This window comes from Podarcis erhardii (assembly GCF_964252035.2).
Source record: "Podarcis erhardii genome assembly, chromosome: 2".
Lineage (NCBI taxonomy): Eukaryota > Metazoa > Chordata > Lepidosauria > Squamata > Lacertidae > Podarcis > Podarcis erhardii.
Window position 1 is genome coordinate 101,970,315 of NC_138498.1, and position 20,943 is coordinate 101,991,257.

Consider the following 20,943-nt stretch of genomic DNA (forward strand, 5'->3'; position numbering starts at 1 on the left):
ACCAAAAGTAAGGGCTTGGTCTGAGATCCTTTTTCTCTTCTGCACTTCCAAGAACCCTCTTCACTGAGGCTTAACTGCATGGAGAAATAGCTGGCAGATTTCAGGATATGTGTGTGTGTCGGATGTGGTTTGCAATTCAAACAGCATTTGATTGAAAGAAGCAAGAATCGGGGGAGGTGGAGCGGTAAAGATGTAATTCCACTTAGGTTTCCACTTAAGTGATATTTTGTTTAGTCACCTCTCTTTTTCATAATTTTTTTATTTGATTTTAAATAATGTAAAGAAATTACAAACATCTCTGAATCTTCTGACTTCCCATCCCTTCCATGGGTCCTAATGATAATATTTACAACTGCATATCAATATTTATCCAATTTTTTATCCTTATAACTTATCCATCCTTTCTGTTATTTTACAAGTGTGGTTAAAATCCTGTCGGTGTTTTAACTTGCTTGCAGTGGTCTCTTAAATAAATCATAAACTTTTCCCATTCTTTTTTAAAGTTTTTGTCTTCTTGATTTCTGAGCATCCCAGTTAATTTTGCCATTTCGGCATAGCCCATCAACTTGGTTTGCCATTCTTCTCTAGTCGGGGTTGTTTCTTCCTTCCATCTCTGGGCTAGTAGCATCTGTGTGGTTGTTGTTGTGTCCATGAATTTTCTGGTCCTTTGGTATCTCGGTACCTGTAATTCCAAATAAAAAGGCTTCTGGCTTTTTTTAGCAAAAGTTATTTTAAACATTTTTTTCAATTCATTATATATCATCTCCCAGAAATTTTTAATTACTCTACACGTCCACTGTTTAGTCACCGCTCTCTTTCCTCCCCAAATATAAACTTGGATGCCGTGGGGCGGGAAAAGTAGGCTGTATTCAGAGACCCCTCTAATTCCTGGATCCAGCAAGAGTTACAATCTAATCAAGGCTTCCGATTCTTGGAATAGGCAGGCTAGCCTGCTGTTGAGGTGTAAGGGGAACCAAGGAAGGGGCTCTGTGGGAGACGGCAAATGGGTGGGGCCTCTCCCTCAACTCGCAGATATTCAGAAGGGCAAAAGCCAGAGTTTGGAGTGGAGAGTTTGCACTGGTGTGACGTAGAAGCAAAGCAGCAGGCAGAGAGAGTGAGAGAGAGAGCGCCATGTCAGATTTCTGTTTGAATCCAATGAGAAACAAGACCCTTTTGGGGTGTTCATGCTGTGAACCCCTCCATCGTGGGTTCACGATTTATATATGTGTAAATAAACCATATATCCTAAAGACACCGCAGTCTCCGCTGTGCCTCATTCCAAAAAGAAACATGAACTCCAGGGTAAAGGCTTGGAACCCCTGGAATCTCACACTCCTCGGAGATGGGGGGCGTGCAACACAAACGCTACCGCTTAGCGTCTTTGAACGCATCCCCATAGAAAGGATTTGGTGTAAATGCTTGAAATAAAGAAATAACTCCGAGAAGCGTGCTTGAGTGGAATCCTTCGAAAAGGACGGGGAGTAGCAGGGAGCGCTGGCATATTTCTTTCCAGCCTTGCCTTCGTGAAATGTTATCAGTTTCAGAGTCCACTTTGAGAAAGCATCGACCTGAGTTGGGTGCCTTTGTTGGCTGTGTGCACTTGACTGGGCATAAGAAATGGAACTCTTCGTAAAAGCCCCCCATGAAGTCAAGGTTGAAACACATTAGCAGAATATGAGGAGCTTGGGTTACTGCAACTCGTACTATGTAGCTGGGAGCAATTTTTTTCTCTTTTTTTAAATTCCAGTGGCAATAGAGCTTTGGTTTCCACTATCTCCAGCCATAGCAGCTTTCATTAGTTTTAATCAAAGGGTCTTTTGAAATCATGGAAACTTATTTATAATGGGTGCATTTAGAGATAAGCTGAACTGAAAAGACACCTTTGTTGTTATGGGTGATCTAGGACTAGTTCCACCTAGCCAGGATTTTCAGAGTTGTGTGCCATGGTGCTGTCACCTCCTATAGTGCCCTTGAGTGACAGGAAGCGGGAAAATGCACTTCTTCCTTCCCTGATAAATCCGTTTTGTGGCCTTCTGGCTTATACTGGCGCTGCATCCTCACCTTGAGGGAATAGCTACACCTTGACATGATCTGAAGCATTGAGTTAGGCTACAGCCTTCACACTTCCTGTAGAGCGCCCAGATTAGGGAGAAATTCGACATTTGAAGGCAAACCTTCCTAATTTGCCTTTTCCAGTACAGTGGTACCTCGGGTTACAGACACTTCAGGTTACATACGCTTCAGGTTACAGACTCCGCTAACCCAGAAATAGTACCTCGGGTTAAGAACTTTGCTTCAGAATGAGAACAGAAATCATGCGGCGGCGGCACAGTTGCAGCAGGAGGCCCCATTAGCTAAAGTGGTGCTTCAGGTTAAGAACAGTTTCAGGTTAAGAACGGACCTCCAGAACGAATTAAGTTCTTAACCCAAGGTACCACTGTACAGTAACACACATTGGAATACAGCTGTCCTTCAGAATTCATACTTATCCAGGTTTTGCGGCGCAGTTCTCCAGCTAACTATTGTTTACAAAACTGCAGATACTGGTGTGCCTATAAATGTGTATATTTGTGGAAAATAACGTGCAAAAATGCATTCTGTTAAGGGGAAACTGCATATAAAAAATTGTTTATTTATTTTATTGAATTTATATACTGCCCTATACCTGGGGGTCTCAGGGCGATTCACAGAATAAAATCAAGATATAAAACCACAAAAATACCTAATGAAAATAAAAACAACAACCAATACCCCCCCCAAACCCACATTTTAAAAGAGCATAGGATATAAATCGCATCAACCAAATGCCTGGTTAAAGAGAAACAATTTTGCCTCACGCCTTAAGGTGTATAATCAAGGTGCCAGGCAAACTTCCCTGGGGAGAGAATTCCACAGATGGAGAGCCACTGCAGAGAAGGCCCGTTCTCATGTTGCCACCCTCCAGAACTCTCAAGGAGGAGGTACAGAAAGGAAGGTCTCAGAAGATAAGCTCAGGGTCTGGGTAGGTTCATATGGAAAGAGGCGGTCCTTGAGGTATTGTGGTCCTGAGCTAATGTGTATAGTGGGAATAATTCACGGGATAATGCTGATGGATTTTCATGAGAACATCCTTTCCCATGGAAATGGAGCCCTCAAAACCCTGAAAAGGTTGACCACACCTGCTCTCATTCATCTTCTTCTCTTGCCTGCTGTTGCTGTCCAGACTCAGGTAGACGGAGGAAGGTAAATGTGTTGAGGAGGAAAGGGTCGCAAGGTGCACAATACCCTGGGGCAGTTTTAACCTTTATGTCCTCAAATTGGGTGATGAAGCTGCAACTAGCCTTTAGGATTTCCAGATTTTTACTGGACCTCCTGTTGTGCCATAGCAGTACTAACCAAACATTTTGTGTTTCCACTGTGCCTTTGACTCTTAATTTTTTGTATGTCGCTTAGAGACTTTTTTCTTTGGTATTAGGTAACTAACAAGTTACATTAAAATTATGATCATCATTAATTAATAGCAATAATAATTAATACTCTGGCATGCAGAATATTGCAGGTGAGGACTTTTGTCTGGCATGGAGATGAAATGGTAGCAAAAGTTTCAGTGTTGGGTTTTTCTGTAATGTTGTTTTTATTTCGCCCTCAAACCATTTAACACGCTTGCACTGCGATATACTGTTGTTGGCATTAGAGCATGTGACATGCGATAGTTACATAAAAAAATAAAACAACAAATGCTTGGACAAACATTTCTGAGTATACTAAGAATGTTGTGTCGAAGTTCAGTGTTTGTAATTCTTGGTGGGGCAGGCTGCTTGGTTGAGAGCATAGAAGCAGATCCAGGAAGAGGGTGGAAATTTTCCTTGCTTAGACTTCAGGAGCAATACAGGCTTTTCCTACCAAACAGTCTGTTCTATGACATCTGATATCAATGTGACTTCTTCCGGGAAGTTGAAGTACAGTGGTACCTCGGGTTAAGTACTTAATTCGTTCCGGAGGTCCGTTCTTAACCTGAAACTGTTCATAACCTGAAGCACCACTTTAGCTAATAGGGCCTCCTGCTGCTGCTGCGCCGCCGGAGCACAATTTCTGTTCTCATCCTGAAGCAAAGTTCTTAACCCGAGGTACTATTTCTGGGTTAGCGGAGTCTGTAACCTGAAGTGTATGTAACCTGAAGCGTATGTAACCCAACGTACCACTGTACAGTGCTCTGTCAGAGGAATAGGTAACATTTCAAGTCTTGATTGCTGGGAACAATCTTGCCCAGGATGACTTCTTTCTTTCTTTCTTTCTTTCTTTCTTTCTTTCTTTCTTTCTTTCTTTCTTTCATGGCTGCACAGACTATTTGTAAAGTAGGGAGATGCCATTAGAGGAATAAGAGGAAGAGCATAGCAATTTTCAAGTAGCACCTACCTACGGTCAGGCTCACACCAAGAGATGCATCTTTCAGTGCAGCGAACGTCTTGCAAAATTGACAAGGAGTGTGTTATGACAGGCTTCACCTAAGCGGGAGCGGGTGGTGCTGTGGTCTAAACCACTGAGCCTCTTGGGCTTGCTGATCGGAAGGTCAGCGGTTTGAATTTGCGTGACGGGGTGAGCTCCCGTTGCTCTGCCCCCAGCTTCTGCCAATGTAGCAGTTCAAAAGCATGCCAGTGCAAGTAGATAAATAGGTACCACTGTGGCGGGAAGGTAAACGGAATTTCCGTGCGCTCTGGCTTCCGTCACGGTGTCCTGTTGCACTAGAAGCAGTTTAGTCCTGCTGGCCACATGACCCGGAAAGCTGTCTGTGGACAAACGCCAGCTCCCTCGGCCTGAAAGCGAGATGAGCGCCGCAAGCCCGTAGTCACCTTTGAGGGGTCTTTTACCTTTACCTCACCTACATGGTGCCCTCCAGAAGATATTGGATTCCATCCAACTCCCATCACCCCCAGCCAGTGTGGTCAGGGACAGAGGGAGTTGGAGTGCACCGGTCAGAGAAATGCTGTTCTATGACAAGATACTTTCTACAGAGATACAAGATGCTTTCTACAGAGATGCAGACAAAGTTCTAATGGACATCTGTTTGGGTCATCCATGCAGTATATACAGTAACAGCTCGCTGCGGCTTACTGAGAGAACAGGGCCGATGTGGCAGGGAGAAAGATGAGGCGCAGAAACACTGGGACCCTCTCCCTGCACCAACCTCCCCAATGCGTCGCCTTTCTCCCTGATAGTAAGCACCAGCGATCCACTTGCTAGAAAGCCAACACAGCTTCCCTGCTAGATAGCAAGGGTAAAATTCCCCTTTCCAGTTTAGGTTTGCCTCCATTGACAGCTCTAGAGATGTGTAGCTCTGTGGCAGGAACCCCATGTTGCTGCCTTGCACCCTCACTTATGACAGAATGTCTTGTATCGTGAGGTAAAATCTATTTTTGCTGTAGTCATACATAGCACCAACCAACACCGTTTCGGATTGTGCCAATTGCTTAAAACAACAACAACAAACAAACCTTTGTTTTTAGTTCATAACATGTGTATCTGCCTGAAGGTATATTGGTTAACATTTGATCAGCTCTGCAAAGGCCTGTGAAATAATTAACTTCCTAGTTACTGCAAGGCTGGCTGAGAGTAGCTATAGAAACTGACCCCCCCCCCCAATCTGTCATGAGCCTGAACTGGACTTGCGTCCATTGTCACATGTCCCATTAAATAGTGCAAAATGGTGTCTCTTCTGAAGGACACGTTATTGTGGAAACGAAGGGGATTAGAGTGACTCACCATAAGTGGTTGCCCTCTTACAATTTCTCAGTTTAGCATAACAATGCTCGTGGACACAGCGATTATGCATCGTGTAGCGTTGCCATATTGCCCGGAGAGCCAAATTTTTGCTGGGATTCTAGGCCTGCCACCTTGTGCCTGTTTGAGGCATTAGCTGCCTGACCTGGATTCACGTTTTCTTTTGTTACAAAATACATTTCTGTTTCAATGGTTTTTATGGAATTGTTATGTATTTTGAGTATGTCTGCTTATATTTTTTGAAAGCGGGTTTTATAATTGCAAATGACTTAGAAGTCACTTGGGCAGTTAAGCAGCATATAAATCTGTTGTTGTTATCATTATCATTATTATTGGAACGTAAATAAATTTATAATGTTAGATATATATCTATATCTATATCTATATCTATCTATCTATATATATCTAACATTATAAATTTATATACACACACACACCATATTTTTCGCTCTATAAGATGCACCAGACCATAAGACACACCTAGTTTTTGGAGGAGGAAGACAAGAAAAAAAAATTCTGAATCCCAGAAGCCGGAACAGCAAGAGGGATCACTGCGCAGCGAAAGCAGTGATCCCTCTTGCTGTTCTGGCTTCTGGGATAGCTGCACAGCCTTCATTCGCTCCATAAGATGCACACACATTTCCCCTTACTTTTTAGGAGGGAAAAAGTGAGTCTTATAGAGCAAAAAATACGGTATATATAGAGGGAGAGAAAGTGCCTGAGATATAAGGGGACCTTACAGGCAATATTCTGCTCAATTGTTTAGTAAAGAAACAAGGCTGTGTTCTGCGTTCCACTGTTGTAACTAACAAGGAAATTCACTGCTAAGATTGACAGAAGGTCATTGGAACAACTGCACATAAGGAAAGTGACAAGATTTCTGTACTCCTCTCTCCGGTTACAGCTTTTGTGTGTGTGCTCAAGGTTTCTGCCTTTTGTTTGGCATGTAGGTATGAGTGTATAGAGTTCATCCTCCCTTTCTTCCAAACAAGGGCCTTACGAGTAAGGTGCCCTGGAGCATATATAAATGATGCTTTTTCCTTTGCAAGGGAATGGCCCAGGGTATGGTGTGAAGGCACGTTAGACCACCATTTTGCTGAAGCTAAGCGGGCCGAGTCAGTGTGATTTTTGTCACAGCTCACATCAGAGGGCAGAGTTTAAAGGTGCATGGTTGGCCGAGCTTAAATGTCAAGATCACAAAAGTGGGGAGCATAAAGTTTAAGTTGTGCTTAGTTTGGGACGTGCTTCTTATTTTAAATTCTAAAGTTTGCAAAATAATACTAGCGTGAATCTTGATGCACGCTTCTGTATTTTTAATATCTGAATTTCTGAGAACTCCTCACAGGAAAGGCGCTCTAGCTCTTGTTAGATGTTGTGCCAGCTTATGGGATTTCTTAATTCCATTATATGACTTTGCATGTATTCTTCTCTGTGGACCCAGTAGGGTGCTGAATATTTTCAGCCAGCATGATGTAAATTAAAGCAGATCTTCAAAACAAAAAGGGACTGAGATTTTAAAGATTAAGCCCTTGATCTAGAGCGACCTAGATACTCAAAGGCATAGGTGGAACGCTTGTGTGAGCATTTCAGTACCTGTGGAACGTCAATACTTTAGAAATGGGAAAAGAGAAAAACCCCTGTATGCGTGGAAGCTCTGTAGCATGGAAGGAAATTCTGGCTTCAGGAAGAAACAGTCACAGTCTGAGAGAGAGTTTGCTGGCAGGTTGCTGCCCGATGTTAGAAGGGAGAGGAAAATTCCTAGCCTTGGGTACTGGGAGGCAGCAGTGGAGGTGAAGATTCTTGCAGAAAATCCCCTTGTAAGTTCTCAACTGGATAGTTGCCTAGAGGCCCTCTAGATGTTGTAGGAATACAGCCCCCATCAACCCTAACCACTGGCTGTTGGCTGGGGCTGATGAGAATTGTTGTCCAATGACATATGGAGAGAAACACTGTTAGAGAGAAACTCCAGACAAAGGAGTCTGCAAGGAACCTCTAGACACCATTGCATGGTCCTCAATTCCACAGGGTGTTCTCTTAAAATAAATAGAAGAAATTGTGTGCTGGGAATTTAGTGACTGGTGTACCTGCAGCAGCACAACTGGGCACCTTCACCTGCCCCAGCTGCAACAAAACATGTCTCTCCCATATCGGTCTCTGGATCCACAGCAAGCCCTACAACCTTCCAACAATTTGACTTCCCCACCCAGAGGTGCATTCCTCCATTGACTCCTGAGACAGACAGATGCCAACAAGTAAGCATTGAGTCCAGGGACTGGCCTTAATAACCAAACCAAAAACAGTGTTTGCCAAGCCCATGCCTCTTCCTGGTTTGGCTGTGAAAGCCACTTCCGGAAATCTAGCACAACCCAGCAGATGTTTCGTGTTCATTTCCTTGCTAATGGTTTCCAGAAGAAAAAAAATGTTGGCAAACTTAGGGGGGGGGTGTTGTGTTGTGTTGCAGTTTACCTTTGTTTTGCATTTATCGTGCTGCCCCTGTTCATGTGATGAAATTCAGGGCGCTTTTCTGGCACACAGTTCTTCCTTGCTGTTTAAAATTTAGCACGGCATGGCCGATATATGTCGCTCAAAAAGCCATGGTTCCATAACATAACAGGTACTGCAGTGTAAAAGGAACATTAGAAACGCTAGCATTATAACTAGGAAAACTTAACCCAATATACCCCCACTTCTGAATGGAGCCACAGTGATCTGGGCTGCAGTCCTAGCCCTGGCTGTTGCCAGGGAAATTTAGGGAAATTTTTAATGTCTGATGTTTTAATGTATTTTTAATCTTTTGTTAGAAGCTGCCCAGAGTGGCTGGGGAAACCCAGCCAGATGGGCGGGGTATGAATGAATGAATGAATGAATGAAAAATACTGGTCTCATTCAGGTATATTTTCAAGAATGTCTCTTGTCTTCCTGCATTCTTTAAAACTGCAGGGCATGAAAAAAGCCACAGAAAGTTTAAGAGGCGGAGCAAGACGGGACAGTGGCCCACGGCGAGCATATTGTCCGACGTGGAGGCCTTGAAACGTGGCCTAGCCTCAGCGCAGTCTCCTGCATCCAGTAAAAACAAGACTAGCAGTGTGAGGAGGAAAAGCACACGCCGAAGAACCAAGCGATTCCTCTCCTACCCTCGATACGTGGAGGTCATGGTGGTGGCAGACAGTCGGATGGTTGCTTACCATGGAGCAAATCTACAGCACTACATTTTGACCTTAATGTCCATAGTAAGTATTAAAATCCCTCTGTGGGGATTTTAAGTATGCCAGATCTGTGCAATTTAATGCTTGCCTGGGGAACAAGCTGTTGCAGTGCTCCTGCTCAGAGTTCCAGACAGCCCAGATGGAGACTTAGAGTACTCCCAGGCATTTCAGAGGGCACTTTCTTCCCCCTTCCCCCATGGCACTTGCACACAACGAACCTGAGTGTTTCGTTGCTGTGTTGTGGCAGAGATGAGGAACCTCCAATCTGGAGTCCAAAGATGTGACTCTTGGCTTTGTACAACAGGCCAGAGGTTTCTCTGCAAACATACACCCCTCCATCCAGGCAACAAGAGGAGTTATGGGGGTTCAAGGGTACACCCTAGTCAGGCAGAAGATATTGAGGAAGGTGTGGTGCTCAGCAGGGCCCAGGAAGACCTCTAAGGGCCAGATAAGGAGACCCGCAGGGCTGCATTTGGCCTTTAGGTCTGAGGTCTCCCACCCCTTCCTTGCTCTCAGAATCTGTCGCTAACAGAATGTACTTCCTGAAGTCAGGATTTAATCAGCTGTAGGCCAGCAGCTGTTGCGTTTTGCACTGCAGGTGTGTGTTTGTTGTTGTTTTTAAAAAAGAGTCAATTATTTGCTTGCTTGTATAGTGTTAACATTAACTTTTCAAAATTTATCCTTCTTTAATGCAGGTAGCTTCTATATATAAAGACCCAAGTATTGGAAATTTAATTAATATTGTTATCGTGAGATTAGAGGTCATACAAAATGAGCAGGTAATTACTCCTTCCCTCGTTCTTCTCTCTCACTCTCTTTCTCGCCTAGACATATTTCTAGGAATGTCTTATTCTTGGTCATTTAAATGCTCTAAAACTGAGAAAAAAACATGATACGTCCTTCCCAAAAGCTCACTGAGATTTGTATTGCTGAAAGTTGGGTGTATGGGGCAGGCAGTATGAGGCAAGCTTGTCTCAGCTTCAGAGGCCCACAGATTTGTGTACATGGACCAGCAGTGGCTTTCTAGAGTTCCGGACAGGAGTCTCTACTAGATGTTCTACCACTGAGCAATCGCCCTTCCCTAACAATGTAATCCACACTTGTGTGATTGGGATAATACTAGGAGATTTATCCATATCCTTGGGTGCGGGAAGGGGTTAACGCTTTGCCACTGCTGCAATATCAATCAGAATCAGGGGGGCCTTGCCCCCACTATTTGCAATGGCAGAAACATTCCCGCTTATTTATTACCAGCAGCCTTGTGTACAACGTAGCTCAGAATTCTGAGAAGCCAAAACTTCAGGGCAGTTTTGAAATCAGTGGTTGAAATCAGTGTGGTTTTGAAATATTGACTCTTGATTTTCAAAATTGTGCATCCAAGCATAGATGGAAACCTGCTCCTTGGTCACAGGAGCCATTGTGCGCAATTTGGTTAAGATCAGTGTGAGGTTTTGAAAGGTCCAGTTCGGCCATCTTGATTCAAAATGGCGTCCAACTGAATCCAAACATCTCCTCGCCGTCTGCAGGAGAGTGACAAAGAACCATCTGTGCCTTGTATGCTGGAAGGTGCTCTTCAAACAGCAGCACCACATGGAAGAGCCTCAACACTCCTCATGAGCTTGGAGCCAGGGAGCTCCCTCCCCAACACAGCTCCTCTGCCATTGTAGATCAGGCCAAATGCCCCAGTATTCCAGCATCCTGTTCTCAGGGGCCAATTGAAATAGGGATAACAAATATTTAATATATATATATCAATGATAGATGCTACAGAATAACATGGATGCACGAGGGGTACCATTTTCTCAATTAATCACCCACCTGGAAGCACCCCCAATCGGGCAAACCAATACTTCCCTACTAAACAAGCTTTTGCAGTGTTTTCCCATTTCCTAGCAAAGCAGTTCCTGCTCAGGGTCCATACAACCTAGACAGAGCTTCGTATTCTTGCTGAGGATTTCAGAAGGAACGTTCCCCCCCCCCTTTCTCACTGCACTTGCCATGTTTTTTTGTTGTTATATTACTGAGCGAATGGGAATATCATGGGGAGAAGAGGGCTTTTTATTTAAATTTTACAGTACCCATCAGTCTCACAATAGTGTTAATGTGTTTTTGGAGGAGGGGAGAGTGGAAAAAACAACAACAACAACAATGCTACCTTATTGAAAGTCATTAGGAATTTGAAAGTAATCCACAAGTAGGATGCCGGTGCTGAATGCTTTTGAGCAGAGAGAGATGGTTTGCTGTTTTTCTGATGACTACGTTCAGTGTTCTTTCCTGTGGCCGTCCATCTCTGAGACATGTTATCAGGTAGAAAGGTGGCCCATAAATGTAAAATAAAATGGTCAATAAATAAAAGGCACCGCAGATGGAGGAATGGGAACTGGGGAGGATAGGGAGTCCTAATCCTTCGACATGTTTGCTTTATACCCAGGATGGCCCTTCCATATCTTACAATGCTCAAACGACACTAAAAAACTTCTGTCAGTGGCAGCAGACCCAGAACCACCCTAACGAAGATCATCCAGAAAAGCATGACACAGCTGTATTGGTGACAAGGTATGTCACGGGCAGATTTATTTATTTTTTGGCCTCACTGTAATTGCCACTAGAATGCAATGTTACAAATCACAATTGAATGACAGTGCATGTTATAGTCAAGGATAATTGAAATGTTGAGGCATAATGGGGAAAGGTATTATATTGCTGTCTAATTTTTTGGCGGTGATGAGAACAGGAGCTCTAAGGGCTACGGATAGGGGCATCAGGAATTCATTTCAATTTGCAATTAAAGGCGGATCTACTGAATTTCCCCCTTTTGGGAACGATAATGCAAAGAAAGCATAGCCTTCGTTCAGAATGTACAGCACAGTTCTCCAGCCAAATAACGTACTGCATACATGAATGGTAGTGGGTGTGTAAAAATGCATATATTAGTGAAATCAAAACACAAATGTGTGTTACATCAGGGGGAGTTGCGTGCAAATATTACAAATTTGCACTACACCTTTGTTGAATTTTCGTGAGGGCTTTAAAAATATATATATTTAAAAACTGGTGTGGAAATGTGGAAAACTGAATAAAAGGCAAGAAACTGAGAGGAACTGAAATTAGCCCATCCCTACCAGGGATCAATTTTTTTTAATTTTTTTTTTGAGTGAGAGTATACAATCCTATTACTCAGTCATATGGTCATTGGCTGAACCCAAAGTGAGGCTTTCTGGGATTTTGGTGCTAAGTTTGCAATGTATGGGAGTTTCTTATTAAGCCACACCAGTTAGCAATAAAGGCAATGCTTTCTCCTTTTCAGAAAAGGAGAGGTCTTATGGGAGGGATTTCAAGCTGGGGCGGAAGTGGCTTTATGAATACATAAGCATTTGCACTACAGCTGTGGCTGGAGGCCGTGATCTGACATGTACACATCTTCTTTTCATTGTTGCCCTCACAGCCTCCCTGTTGCACACTATGTTTTAGATAAAATAAAAAAATTCCTTCCAGTAGCACCTTAAAGACCAACTAAGTTAGTTCTAGGTATGAGCTTTCGTGTGCATGCACACTTCTTCAGATACACAGTGTGCATGCACATGAAAGCTCATACCAAGAACTAACTTAGTTGGTCTTTAAGGTGCTACTGGAAGGAATTTTTTTATTTTGTCTTGACTATGGCAGACCAACACGGCTACCTATCTGTAACTGGAACTATGTTTTAGATGTGTAGGGTTCTCAAACAGTTTGTCAGCTGGGGGGTAGGGACAAGCAACTGGACCAGAAATGAAAAAAGAAATAAAATCTACTTACACAAGTGGTCATGTATTTCAAGTGGGGACCTAATTGAGCCTTGGCAAAGTGGGGGAAATTGCAGTAAGTGTTTGCCTTTGTAAAAATGTTCTAATAAAGCACCACAGCCTATCCAGTGTTTCTCAAACGTGGGTCTCTAGCTGTTTTCAGACTACAATTCCCATCATCCCTGACCACTGGTCTTTCTAGCTAGGGATGATGGGAGTTGTAGTCCAAAAAAACCAGCTGGAGACCAAGTTTGGGAAACACTGGCCTGTACTAGTGACATAAGGTAGTAAAAACATCGGCTGTTTTTAGTAGGCACTTATTTCTAGTCCTGCTTGCTCCAACCAATGCCATCTGGAGGTTTTGGCCTACAACTTGCATCATTGGCTATGCTGACTGGGGGCAGTGATGGGAATTGTATTTCAAAACGTCTGGAGGGCACCAGGTTGGGGAAGATTGCTCTTACTCAATATTATGAGCCACCTCTGGGTTAGAGGATACTAGCAGCTGCCTCCATGACTTCAAATCTGGCTAGATGCCAAGTGGATGGGGAGCATTGCCTGCTACCTTCAGAACATTGCACAGTTTGAATTTTACTCCAGAGCGCATAAAAAAAAAAAGTGAATAGAAAGACCCATTTGGTTTCTGCTTCATTTCTGCTATTAGTTTAAAATAGCTACCGGTTATGAACAATGCACAGCACTCAGTCAAGGCAGGGCCTTGGAGTTTTGCATTGAAATTTTCATTAAAGTGAACGCTCATGTCTCTTATTTATAATGCCGCAAAATATTTTAATGTGAGATTATCAGCCCTTAATGATAGTCCTTTGAAAAATGAAATTGGATTTTTATTCCTGCTTTTTTAATCTACTATTATCCCCGTCTTGAACATTTGGAACTGGGCAGGCTACATATTGAAATTAATGCCAAGCAAGAAACCCAAAGCCATATAATTAAATGGTGTTATGTTTATTATTGTGTGTTCTGAATGCTAACTTGCATGGAAATTAAAAGCATCAAGTCTGTTTTGCTTTCAGACAGGATATTTGTAGAGCTCACGACAAATGTGATACTTTAGGTAAGCCTAATCTCCTTTTTCTTTTACTCTTTAAGGTGTCAATGTTAACATGTTTTTGACAGAACGTTGTGCGCGCCTTTATTTAGAGAGCAAACTCTCTCTCTCTCTCTTGTTCTGCTTTTGATTTTCCAGGTCTGGCTGAATTGGGTACAGTCTGTGATCCATACCGGAGCTGCTCAATTAGTGAAGACAGTGGACTAAGTACTGCTTTTACGATTGCACATGAACTTGGCCATGTGTATGTTCTATAAAAACATAGATATATTTAAAAAATGACATCATTGAGAGAGATATGTAAACCATATAGCTTACATGGGGATGCAAGTGATTGTTCTGGTTTACGAATATTCTTTTGGAACCCGAACATCTGATGGGGCTTCTGTGGCCTCTGATTGGCTGCAGGAGCTTCCTGCAGCCAATCAGAAGCCGCGATTTGGTTTTCGAACATTTTGTAAGTCGGACGGACTTTTGGAATGGATTCTGTTCGTCTTTCAAGGTACAACTGTATATGCCAATATTGGCTTGGATCCAAACTTTCCCCTTGTAAACTGAAGAGTTATAGAACAGGGCCTTCCCCTCCCCTCTGCATCCCCCTGACCTCTCCAAAAATCTGATTAAGGGAGCTGGGGGACCCTTGAAAATGGTGTGTGATATGACACTGGGGACTGTAAATAGATGGGAGAGTGGATTTGATTATTTAATTTCTATACCACTTAATTTAATAAAACATCTGTAAGTGGTGTACAGAAAACTGAAGCAAAACTAGACAACTTCAACAGAATATTACAAAAATAAACAGTTACATATAATAATGTTAGATTAATACAGTGGTGCCCCGCAAGACGAATGCCTCCCAAGACGGAAAACCCGCTAGATGAAAGGGTTTTCCGTTTTGGAGGTGCTTCGCAAAATGAATTTCCTGTGGGCTTGCTTCGCAAGATGAAAATGTCTTGCGAGTTCCTGCAGTTTTTTTCCCCTTTCCTCCCCCTTTTTCGAAGCCGCTAAGCCGCTTATCTGCTTATCCGCTAAGCCGATAAGCCGCTAATAGCGCTAATCTGCTAATCCGTCAATGGGCTTGCTTCGCAAGACGAAAAAACCGCTAGACGAAGAGACTCGCGAAACAGATTCTTTTCGTCTTGCGAGGCACCACTGTACAGAGTTACTAATATATATAAATCAATATGAATTCATTTCGCTTCTGACAGACCCTCCCTCTCAGCCACCAGGTTCAAAACAAACTCTCCACTCAACCTGCCAGATGGCAGAAATCAATCCACTGCTCCCTTATGTGAATGAAGGAGCAACCTAGGGTCCAAGGCAATGTTTCCTCAATGTTTGAAATTGTGGTGTGAGCATTAAATACTGTAGTAGGAAATATTCTGAAAAGTGAGAAAATGAATACAGTCATACCTCGGGTTACAGACACTTCAGGTTGCGTTTTTTTGGGTTACGGACACGCCAAAACCCAGAAGTACCGGAATGGGTTTTGGCCGTCATGCATACACAAAAGAGCTAAATCGCGCTTTGCACATGTACAGAAGCACCGAATCGCAACCCGTGCGTGCACAGATGCGGCACTGCTGGTTGCAAACTCTGCGGGTTGTGAATGTGCCTCCCGCACAGATCATGTTCGCAACCCAAGTGTCCACTGTCTTGAAATTTTTGGTGTTGGGTGACTGTAGACTATCATTAACCTGTACTACACTATTGATACTGCTAGGCTTATTAGCAGAGCATGTTGCCACATGGAAAGTTGGTGACACTGTCCTGCCATAAGGTGGGAGATTTTTTTTGCAAAATTTTTGCTTTTCTGGATTTCTGATTGGGTAATACAATAAACAACAGTTTCCCCTTGTGGTTGTTTTGGTAAAGCATGCAAAATGTCTTCCCTTCTCCACTGCCCGAGATCATTAGTTACGTGTCCTGACAATGCTTCATCAAGAATTATATCTATATATAAAATTCATGTGCATAGCTTGCTTTACTACTTAAAAACCTATGGAGTGCCTACGCACTCTGTTAGGCATATAGTCACCCTTTGATTTCCAAAGCAGAAAGTCCAAAACATCTGAAATACTATTGCTTGCTTGCCAATGGAGAACTGGGAATTGTTGTTTTGGAGATGAGGCAGGAGACCCCTCACATGGGCCGTAATTTCTGAACACAGCACTAGGACAAACCCCTGTTTATGTAGGAATTCTGTAAACCTTTGCTCCATAATTCCTACCCAGAGCACTCTGAATGAAATGCTTTTACTAGATGACCCCTTTCAATTCTAACATTCTATGACTCTAAGTAGGGACACAGGTGGCACTGTGGGTTAAAGCACAGACTTGCCGATCAGAAGGTCGGCGGTTTGAATCCCCATGACAGGGTTAGCGCCCGTTGCTCGGTCCCTGCTCCTGCCAACCTAGCAGTTCGAAAGCATGTCAAGTGCAAGTAGATAAATAGGTAGCACTCCAGCGGGAAGGTAAATGGCGTTTCCGTGTGCTGCTCTGGTTCGCCAGAAGCGGCTTAGTCATGCTGGCCACATGACCTGGAAGCTGTCTGCGGACAAAGGCCAGCTCCCTCGGCCAATAAAGCGAGATGAGTGCCACAACCCCAGAGTCAGTCACAGCTGGACCTAATGGTCACGGGTCCCTTTACCTTTACCTTATGACTCTAAGTAGGGGAGTTGACGAGGTGCTTGGCTCACTTCCACTGAAATCCCCTATGTTTGCAGGTGTTTTTAACTTTGCCTCCTTTTCAAAATTCTCGCTAAACACATTGGCCACTGTATGCTGTCTCTTGTAGATTTAACATGCCTCATGACGACAACAATAAGTGCAAAGAAGACGGAGGGAAAAACCAGCAGCACGTGATGGCTCCCACCCTGAACTACAACACCAACCCTTGGATGTGGTCAAAATGTAGCCGGAAATATATAACAGAATTTCTAGAGTAAAGCCTTAATGACTACTTCACAGATTCCTGAGTTTGTGTGAAATTGCCTGGATATGAATGCATGCTTAGCATAGGGGGCGGAGCAGCAGGGGGGAGGTTTGGAATGCAAATATACATTACATGCACACTGTGGATTCGTTTGCTCATATTACGCGTTGGTGAATCAAAAGGTCCGGGTGCTTGGTCCATTCATACCTCATTCTTGCAACTTTTCCTTGGCAAAAACGTAAGAATACAAGAGGAGGGCTGGGCTGGATCAACTAATCTAGCATCCTGTTCTCACCATGGCCTGAAAGATGCCCGTGAGAAGCCTACAAACAGGACCCAAGAACTCCCCCCGCTTGTGATTCCTAGCAAATGGTATACAGAGGTAGACTGTATCTGACATCATGGCCAGCAGCAATTGATATTAGTGCTGCTCTCCATGATGAGCAGAACAAAAGAAAGGGAGGGTGTTAAAGGTACAAGCAAAGTGTACCAGCCACAAAAGAGAAAAATCTGGTGATTGCAAGCAAAAAACCTTGTAGTGTATCCTCAAATCCTAAAGAAAGTGTTCCTGTTCAAGGTTACTGCTCTCCTCCATCAGGCCATTCAATCACTGCCTCCCTTTCTGTTTTTCTTTTCCATCTGATACTCAACATTCCACAACTGTTGAGCATACTCAGTCCTTAATTGGCCCTTTCCTAGTTCTTATTGGTGTTTTTCAAGTTAAGGCTTTCTTATAGTTTTCTTGCACTTCTACAGCCTCTGGGGTTCCCTTGAGCATGCAGATACGTCCCTCCCTCTTGGTTGTTTTTTTTTCCAGTGTCCTTATTTTGGCTATAATCCTGTCAACGCTTGAGTTTGCAGTTAGAAGGAGTGATAAAGAGGTTCAGTGGTTTGTGATGCAAAACACTCTTAATTGTAGAAGTGGGCAATAAAAAGACAATCACCGTGAGTGATGGCGAAAGTGCAAAACCCACATGAGTGTTGTATCCAGCAACTCACCAAAGGAAAATGAACTACTGGGTTGTATTACTGGGTTATCACCTGATCCTCTTTCTTCACATGTGTACAGCACTCTTCCAAGAGTGCCACATGGGGGTGCTTTTCCAACATGATTCCATGGGTGAAAATTTGGCGGGTGGGAAACAGGCCAAAATTATGTCCTGAGGCTGCGCACACAACATACTTTTAAAGCACACACGCATATCTCACCCAAGAATCCTGGGGACTAGCTTGCCCCCTCACAGAGCTACAATTCCCTTAACACACTACAGTTCCCACAATTCCTTTGCAGGGAGGAAAATGTGCTTTAAATGTATGGCGTGTATGCAGCTCCCCCCCCCCCCCCAGTTTTCCAAGCCCTACTGTGCACATTACTAAGATGCATTTGAGAACAGCTGTTTGCTTTCTGCCAGTCTAAAAGCAATATTCTCCAACCCTAAAAGGCGAACTCTGCAACTGTACATTAATTTATATAATAAAGAAATCAGAGTTTCTTTCTCGGGCAGAGTTTCTCATCAGCATAAGAGGGTGACAGGTGATTTGAGGCAGCTTACACTGCCTTTAGGTTCTCTGTTTTAATTGTGGAATGATGCAGTGCTAGATGGGATTGGTTGGCCTCATAGCGTATGTCTGATGCTGTATTGTTTTTAATATTCAGTTGGAAGCCGCCCAGAGTGGCTGGGGAAACCCAGCCAGATGGGTGGGGTATAAATAAATTATTATTATTATTATTCTGGGCAGCTGGGGGGGGGGACTGAGAAGAGTAGGATGTTATTTTTACCTTCCACTGTCACTTAACTTTTGCTTCCAGCCTTTAGAAGACAGCCTTGTGCACCTCTTAAACCTCTCTCTACTGCTATAAGTTACAGTGGTACCTCGGGTTACATTCGCTTTAGGTTACATACGCTTCAGGTTACAGACTCCGATAATCCAGAAATATTACCTCAGGTTAAGAACTTTGCTTCAGGATGAGAACAGAAATCGTGCTCCGGTGGCGTGGCGGCAGCAGAAGTCCCCATTAGCTAAAGTGGTGCTTCAGGTTAAGAACAGTTTCAGGTTAAGAACGGACCTCCGGAACAAATTAAGTATTTAACCCGAGGTACCACTGTCCAGAAATATTATGTGAAAATTAATTTTTTGTTGGTCTTTGTGAGCAAGTGGTTATCATGCAGTGAAGCCACTTTATGGCACGACTGTGGTCCTTTAGTAGATTACTCTTTTTATAAATGGGCTTTTTGAGGGTTGGTAAGCTTAAGTGGCCTTATGCTGTATGTTACTATTCCGTGCTAATAATACTCTATTCACTAACCATTGAGAGATTTTTAGAATGATCTTAATCGCCTTCTCAAGTGCAGCCGTGGAGATAAATGTCACACTTTTCATTCTAGCACTGGTTATGGGGAGTGTTTGCTTGATGAACCTTCACCGAGAAAGTATGCGTTGCCTCAACAACTTCCAGGATACATATATGATGTCAATAAGCAGTGTGAGTTAATTTTTGGGCCTGGAGCTAAGGTTTGCCCCTACATGGTAAGAACACTTTTTTTAAAAAAAAACTTGCTTTGAGTATGAAATACCGATAGGCACGTTTTGAATAAGATGCATGCATGTGTTTTGTATGTGAGATTCCTAAAGGAGACAAATCCTTGTTGTTGAAAAAGATTGCAGCCTTTCAGTCATTTTGGATTTGAAGCTTTACAATGTGAGTCTTACACACACACACACACACACACACACACACACACACACAGAGGAAAACCACTTTCCCAGGTCCTCTCACATGGCTGTGGTATTATTAGTAGTAGTAGTAATAGTAGTATTAATACTTACAGACCGCCCTTCACGAAATGGCTCCAGGGACGTTACAAGGATATCACATTTCGAGTTTGAATATACTAACATTAAAATAATAAAATTGCAGCAAGAAATCCAATAGCAAATACTGTATGTGTTTGAATACCACAATGAATGGGTCAGGTTAATCTCATGGACCTTTCTTACCCAGTCAACACCCTACTTCCTTACAGAGTGCTGATCAGATTTGGGAAATCCATTCAGTCTGCCCCGTCCATATATTTTGGTTGTTCATGTTCATTACAGAGCCATGTGAGAGATGCCTCTGGGTAGGTGTGTGAATGGGGCCTGCATGAGCAGCAACATTTAAGCTTACAGGCAATGTTAGGTAACTTCAGTCTACAAGCACAATATGTGGTAAAACTTGTGCCCAATTTTAAATTTGCCAGGTGAGGAAACATGATAGGATTTGGAAGGACTGATGTCGCAGAAATCCCTGTTTATATCACTAAATTCTCACCTAGAGCAGGTTCTGTATGCTGCTACAGGAAGAACTTAAAATTTTATATAACTGTTCCAAATTAGGAATCACAGAGGGGAAATGGCTTATCCTCATATTTTAATAGAGTTGGAATGTAAGACAGTCTCATTGTTAACCTGATTTTCTTTCTACACTTCAGAGGCTCCATACTGCAAATGATATTCAAACAATGCTAATATTTTGGGGAGCATTTTGTGTTCATGATGCAGCCACATTTCTAGACAATCGGAAATATTCCTGGGTTGTCCAGGTTTTATGTTTACTCTTATTTGGCAGGGTGTCGTCGTCCCCCCCCCCCCCAGCTTTCCATAGTCTGACTTGCAAGCTGCTCTGTGTGAATACAAACTAACAGAGCAATTCTGTGTTTGGAAATCCAAGGTATAGTCTAGTGTAAATTGCACTGGCTTAAGGGTTGTTGTTTTTGTAAGTAGTGGCTTAAGTTAACTTCCAGAATCTGTTCAGGAAGGATCTGGGAACGTGTCTTACACCACCCTTTTTGCAAACTTGAGTTCTGCTGGGTTGCCAGGTCACGTAACCAATCACAACAATACAAAAACAACACGTAGGCTAATAGTAAAGAATATAAAATACAATAATGATATCATGCAAATTATAGGAATAAGCCAAGGTTTGTATGCCTTGTATCTTATTTCCAGCTGACAAAGACTATTACCAAGCAGTAGTATCATTCCGGAGACACTGTCCTTTTGAGGCTTTTGAGACCTCTTCTGCTGAAACTTTTGAAAGCCTATTGAGAGACTTTACTTTTGAAACTTTTGAGACATCTTCTGTTGAAACTTTTGAAAGACTATTGTGAGACTGTCCTTAGACATCTGTTTTGAATACACGGCTTGACGA

The 20,943-nt window shown here is 43.0% G+C and overlaps 1 protein-coding gene across 5 annotated transcripts in view; it reads left to right on the forward strand.

The window, feature by feature from the left end:
- ADAMTS9 (ADAM metallopeptidase with thrombospondin type 1 motif 9) overlaps positions 1 to 20,943 on the forward strand; it is a 139,492-nt gene that overhangs the window by 19,760 nt on the left and 98,789 nt on the right. For 4 of the 5 annotated variants that reach the window (XM_081852251.1, XM_081852249.1, XM_081852250.1 and 1 more), the window contains 7 exons: positions 8,698 to 8,987; positions 9,659 to 9,742; positions 11,395 to 11,519; positions 13,780 to 13,820; positions 13,953 to 14,058; positions 16,614 to 16,760; positions 19,139 to 19,280. In XM_081852251.1, the coding sequence (XP_081708377.1) occupies positions 8,698 to 8,987; positions 9,659 to 9,742; positions 11,395 to 11,519; positions 13,780 to 13,820; positions 13,953 to 14,058; positions 16,614 to 16,760; positions 19,139 to 19,280 (935 nt within the window). Of the gene's footprint in view, positions 1 to 7,835; positions 8,010 to 8,697; positions 8,988 to 9,658; positions 9,743 to 11,394; positions 11,520 to 13,779; positions 13,821 to 13,952; positions 14,059 to 16,613; positions 16,761 to 19,138; positions 19,281 to 20,943 lie in introns of those variants that run through there. The other variant, XM_081852252.1, reaches the window with a different exon arrangement.